The sequence below is a fragment of the Lipophrys pholis genome, assembly GCF_963383615.2.
Source record: "Lipophrys pholis genome assembly, chromosome: 4".
Taxonomy (NCBI): Eukaryota; Metazoa; Chordata; class Actinopteri; order Blenniiformes; family Blenniidae; genus Lipophrys; species Lipophrys pholis.
This window is the reverse complement of record NC_137637.1, coordinates 27,388,995-27,395,524: the sequence shown is the minus strand read 5'-3', so window position 1 is coordinate 27,395,524 and position 6,530 is coordinate 27,388,995. Positions and strand designations below refer to the sequence as shown.

At 39.7% G+C, this 6,530-nt stretch overlaps 1 protein-coding gene across 2 annotated transcripts; it reads left to right on the top strand.

Moving 5' to 3' along the window:
• The first annotated feature begins 392 nt into the window (after positions 1 to 392).
• Positions 393 to 3,535, top strand: nat8l2 (N-acetyltransferase 8-like 2). 2 transcript variants are annotated; one of them, XM_080460662.1, is made up of 2 exons: positions 393 to 454; positions 1,598 to 3,535. In XM_080460662.1, exon 2 carries the CDS (start codon positions 1,609 to 1,611, stop codon positions 2,278 to 2,280), a length of 672 nt encoding a protein of 223 aa, XP_080316788.1. In that variant the 5' UTR covers positions 393 to 454; positions 1,598 to 1,608; the 3' UTR covers positions 2,281 to 3,535. The 2 variants fall into 2 exon arrangements, with proteins under 2 accessions (XP_080316788.1, XP_080316787.1); XM_080460661.1 differs by having other exon boundaries at positions 398 to 687.
• Positions 3,536 to 6,530: the final 2,995 nt, after the last annotated feature.

Here is a 6,530-nt window from a genome sequence, read left to right as displayed (position 1 = left end):
CATGTTATTTTTCAAGATACTTATATCTAATATGCAGATAAGAAGCATAAAACTGTGCAGTTGTTAAGGTGGCCATCCCAGTTAGGAGCTGTAGTTGTCATTTCCGCCACTGATTGGCAAATCTGCCCTTATAATATATAACTACAGTGACATTAATTGAGCTAAACATCTTTGAATCATGCAAATGAATGTGAACTCAAATGAACTTCAACACAATCAAATGCACAAGTGTCCTATGTTTTGTACTAAAAGGTAAATACATTCCGTGTAGATTTAATAATTAATTTCAGATCTTCCTCCGTCGTGGTGGTTAATGTCACCAAGCTCCTGCCAGAGTCCAGAGAGGATAGTCCCTCTCTGATCCCATGATTTCCGCTCGTGGCTTCGTGCAGGTTCCGTTCTGACGAAAGGCTGAATGATCAACCTGTTCTTTGTGTCTCGTGTTGCGGATACGGTGAGTTTGGAAGGTTGCTGTCGCGATGAAATGTATGTGTGTCTGGGGGACTCGGGATCTGCTTTACAGCCGCACTTTGAGCCGTTATAAACCCAGAACAGCCTCTTCTTGGAAGCGGACTTTGTGGCCGGGCTCTCCGTGTTTCCTCTCGCCGGGTTGCTCGCTCTCTCCAGCCGTGAACGATCCGATCGCACCGCGCCGTTTCTCCTCCAGAAGCGATTTACAACCGGACCGTAAGAAGTTCATTTTCCCTAAAAACAAACTATTACAGGGTGGCAATCAGCCTTCTGTAGACTCCTGCAGAGTCTTAAAACAGTTTGGAGCGAACAGTGAAGTGGTGCTTTTGTGTTTGTTGACTCCATGTGGAGTTTAATAATAGGGGAACTAAAGGTTCTGGGAGTTTTTTTATTTATTTATTTTTACTAGTTTTTACGACTTTGAAAACAGATTATGAAACAATGGAGGCGATGGTCACGTAACTTGTTTTGGGTCAGTGGTTAATAATTTAAAACAAGTTTTTTTTTTTAAATCATTTTGAAATGACAGTTTCATTTTAATGTTCGTTATTTCTTTGTTTGGTTTCTAATGGGCTTTTGTTTTTTGTTTTTTTTACCATTTTCACCCAGTGTTGTCTTCTTGTTCACATAGTTTCCATGTCTTTTTGTAGACATTAAAGTCTCGGTTTAATTTTTATGTGTCACTTGCGATATATTTGCAGCTTTTTGGTAGATTGACCAATGAAAGCCATTGCTATTTTTCCATTAAGTGTGTCTTATTTTACTTTTGCAGTATTTTGTTTTGTGTCCATCTTTGGTTACATTACATATAAGTGGGTCATTATGCACATTTTTTTTTTTAGAAGATTTGTTGGGTTTCTCTCTGTTAAAAGCACAGAGAAATGACTGTTATGTGCTGTTAGGTGCTGTATAAATAAAGTTGAATTGAATTGAATCGAATCGAATTGAATTGAATTGAATTGAAACCTCTGCTTGATCAGTTTATTTTATTATTTTCCAATGAGAAACGATTGTTCCCAGTCATACATTTAAAAAAAAAAGAAAAACTAAATAAAACTAAGACATTTTTGCTCAAGAAGACTGCCCTCTCTTTTCTAATGAACCTTGTTTGGATTTCTTCCCGCAGGTCCTGCAGTCATGCCGCTGGTGATCCGCCGGTATCGTCCATCTGACAAAGCCACGGTGCTGACCCTGTTTGGTACCTGCACCCGGGAGCACACCAATCCATGCTTCGTCAATGCCATGAGCAGCGGTTTCCACCGCTCCATTATTCTGGCTCTGGGTATCGCCGGTTACCTCCTGGGCTCGGTGTTTGGAGCTGTGCTGTTACCAGCAGCATGGACGGGCCTTGTCTACTACTGCTGCTACAAACTATACGATAGCTACGTCAAGCTGAAGCTTAATTCGGACATGAGCGACATTGTCGGGAACTTTATGAGCAGACCCGATGACTGTTTCTGGGTAGCTGAGGCTGAAGTTGAGGGCAAGGCACAGGTCGTTGGTATGGTAGCTGTGTTGTCCAAACAGAGCGGGAAAGAACAATATGGCGAACTTTTCAGAATGATCATCTCCCCACAGTTCAGGCGGATGGGCCTTGGGTCCAAGTTAGCTGAGACTGTCTTGGCCTTCAGTGAGGAACGAGGTTTCTCTAAAGTGGTGCTGGAGACGAGCAGCACCCAGAAGCCCGCTGTGGCCCTGTACAAAAAATTAGGCTTTCGGCTTGTCCTCGAACTGACCCAAGGAGAACTTCCCAATTGGATTGTATGGCTCTCCAGGATCACGATTTTAAGAATGGAAAAAGACATGTAGGAGTAAAAACGGATCAGCTTTGGAGACGTCTCTGTTCTGCAAGTCTTTAGCTGTGATTTACACATCTATAATACTTAACACTAATATGTAGGTTTATTTCACTACTAAATGCTCTCTGCTTTCTCAGGAAGACCTAATCCAACCATTTGCTTATATCAGGCAAACCAAGTTATATCACAGCAATGGCAAGTTGTTGATTTAAAACTGTTGTAAAACGCCATAACAGCCCAATGGGATGGCGACTCTCCAGGAGGACCTAGGGTGGAAAAATGACCACTACAATGGTAAAGTGAAGCCTTTCAGTCAGAAAACAACAATTTGAGGGATTCACACCTTATAACTCCGCTGAGATTCTGAAAATATGGTGTTACTGTAGTAACTTGCGAGCAAGTAATATAGAGTATAGGTAGATATAGAGAATACAATACTCTATTCAAGGAAAAACAAATGTCTATTGAAGAACTTCAGAGTAGTTGGTTCAGTGTGTCACTAAAGAAGGTAAAACATTGTATCATGGCAATTTGAATGTCTGAGAGTTTTTGTCCAATATTACACTACAGCTATTAGTGTGAATATTTTCTGTTGCAACATCTTGCTTACCTTTGCCTGCACTCCTGTACTCTGAACCATATGAAGCAATGAAGGTGCAATGAAATCAGAAAAAAAAAGAGTGGTTAAACAGTTCTACATATTCATGGGGACATGGGAACTGACTGCATGCAAGTAAATGAAAATATGTATTTGTAGGCCACGTAATGATTGTTGCGTATGTGCTTGCCATTTTCCATTTATCTTTGAGAAAGTATTACAATAGTAAATGTCTTATTAGTGGGCAGAAAATTTAAATCTGAAGACGATGCATTTCTCTTTCCATTGTCTTAAACCAGGGGTGTCCAAACTCGGTCCCGGAGGGCTGGCGTCCTGCAGGGTTTAGCTCTCTCCCAGTTGCAACACATCTGATTGCGATGAAGGGCTCCTTATTGGGCTTTTTCACAACCTTGGTGATGACATCATCATTACATTCAGGTATGCTGAAGCAGGGAGGAGCTAAAACATGCGCTCCAGGACCGGAGCTGGACACCCCTGTCTTAAACACTCATTTTTCCTGGATGTTCAGTGGATGTTAGTGAAGAAAGTGTCTCTCCACAGACTGTTTCATTTGGAACAAGCTGCATTTATTTTACTCCAGAAATACTACTTTATACATCATTTACATTTGTTTTCACAATGGTGATGTCCTGAATAAAGAGTTAACACTGTATACTAAATGTATTGTGATATTATTCTGTATTTTGTCCAGTACTCGCTTTCACAGACCACCATACACAGAATTAGTCACCCATGTTTTTCACATTGGGAAGAAGCTGGAAAAATCCACACAGAAACAGAGAGAACATCCAAACTCCTCACATAAAGACCCTCAATCCCAGCGTACTGTGCTATGAGGCAGAATAAACCTGTACCTGTGAGCCACTGTCCTAAAACTGAGGCAAATTATACCTCTCGGCAAGATATTGCACATGCACTACTTCAATATGTCAAAACTAAGCTCATTATTAAGTTTCAAAAGAAAGTATTTTAAGTAATAGACACCACTTGTTATTACAATTTCAAATATCTAGTTATTATCATTACTGCTAATACTGCGGTGTATGTTTTTGTTCCAGTCATTTACCTGCATGGTCTTTTTGCTGGGAGAAATCTATGACTTTTAAATAAACACCCTGTGTCTGATTACAGTCACCAAGTGTCCAAAAAATGCGGTTAGAATTGTGGTTGACCGTGCCGAACAGCAGAGGGCGCCATTCATCTGAGTGATTTCCAGTGCAGCAGTCACTGTATTAACACGTTGTTCTTGAAGTTTCATATAATAATTCACAAAAAGATTAGACTTTAGTATGCGATTGCCTTTTTAAATCCTCCTATTCCACCACATATTGTTAGTTCGAAGGTTCCCATTCAGACAACAGTCTCTACTGTGCTGTAAAACCAAAATCACCACAGAAGGCTACACCCTCCATTGAAAGAACAGTTTCTATGGTGACAAACTGTGGAAATTTAATTTGAATTGAACAAAGTTGTAGTGGTCAGCACCTTTGCCTTAAAGCAAGAACGCCATAGGTCAGATTTCATCCAAGTCTTTCTGTGTGGAATTTGAGTGTTCTCCTGGTTTCTCTAGGTGACCCTTGAATATGAGTGGTTGTTTGTCTTTCAATGATTGCTATGTGACCAATCCTACATGTAAAAACTGGAAATAGCAGTAAAGAAGAAGGAGGGACTACTATTGGCTTGTGAGTCGGTCGTAGGTCATTGTATTTCCACAGAACTTTAGGTTACGATCCTTTCATTTATTTAACTATTTTTGTAAATTATTAACAGCAACCAGATAGAAATGTATGAACAAACCCACCAATTGCATTGGTTTTATGTTAGCTGCTTTACACTTCTATTGTAGAGTGTTAACTCTGCATTCTCTAGACCCTCAAAACTTGATCCTCTAAACTCTAAAAAATGTTAATGGGAATCAGCCAGCATATTGCACAAATCTCAATCCAGCTGAATTTTGGCAGGGCAGATTTTTTACTTCCCAGAATATACCTGCATTCTATTTTCTTTATGGATGGTACTTTGACTGTGATATTTCGAAAGCGATTCAAATTCAGCCAAGTTTACAATCCTAATTTTGAACATTCGAGATTGGATCTGCCTGTTATCAGGGGCCCAACCAGCAGACAGGAGGCGATGTTTTGGGGGTACCAATATGGCCGCTTGCCTCGGCTCTTGAGGCCCAGTTGTTTTTCAAACAGTGATCGGGGCTCAAACTAACTAACCTGTATGTCTATTCATCCGTCCACCCACCCACCTACACACGCCCAGTATGGATCTGGATATGAACTAATTATAAACAACACAAACAGCAGTACTGGGACATAAATAAACTCCTTGTAGGGGTCTTGCTGTTGCTCCATTCTTTGTGAGCCACAGGAGTCTGATGGCTATCATTGCCCGTCTACTTAGTGTGAAGCGTTGTACTGTTTTCTGTAAGTTTTGTTCACCCAATATTTGTCATGATATGCGAGATACAAAGTAATCGATTTCTCAAATCATTCGCAATTCTAATACAATATTTACCAGAAAAACAAACAATTATGAAAGAAATATTCACAGGATCTAAACAACAGCCCTAAAACAACTGGTACATAAATGTTGAAAAAATAAACAAAGGCCACAGGAATTTTATATAAATTAATAATGTTTAAGTCCAATGACTCTAAAGGAGCAACATTCACATAAATGATGTTAAATATAAAAAGAGGTTGTCAGGTCAGTTTATATGAAGCCTACATGATCCATATCCATACAACGGAGTCTCAAATTCATTTCTGTTCAGAGGCCACACAACAAAACCCAATTTGAACTTGAGTGACTAGAGCAGTATAATAAAAGCGAAATTCAAGTGAAAAATAAACATCTTTTGATGGCTCTAAAGCACTCCTTTATTTTAGTGCCAAGAGTTTCATATCAAATTTAAATAAGGGTGCATCTTTAAAAAATTGAAACCATTCCAAGTTCAAAGTACAAAGTTTGTCAGTGGTGCAATTTAATGTGAATTGTCCAATAAACATGTTGGAAAATTGTAGTTTTGGGGGCCTCTGGTGGCCCTATGTTGGCCCACATGCTTTATGTTTCACACCTCAGCACTTCCTTTACAATTGCTGTGCACTTAAAAAAAAAAAAAAATAATAAAAGAATTACACCACAGATAATGTAATTCTTAACTCAAACTAAAGAAACGTATTTTTTTTACATCGTTTTTATTTTTGTACTTGATGGAGGCACATGTTTTTACATGTTTTCTTAAGTTGCAGATATGAAGATCCTCCTCCATCCGACAGGGGGTGCTGCAGCACACTCATATCAAGGCCACTGTCTGACAGCGTGTGTTCCTCCAGTGTACCACGAGAAGGTGCTACAATGTCGATATTCTGAACACAGAAGTTTTGGGAAACTGCAATGACAAATTTCAAGCGGAAACCCACTTGCTATGCCTTATAGTTTTTGGAGGAAGTCTTTTAGAAAGGGCGTACATAGATATAAATCCCTATTGACAGAGGCCCGGAGGTTTAATGACATCCATGACTTGTGTGTGTTGGATTCCCCCAGATGTTTCATCCTGCAGGAGCCACGGTAGTAAATCTCAGGTGAAAGAAAGCTGAACGAGGAAACACATTTAAAATGCTCCGTGCTGA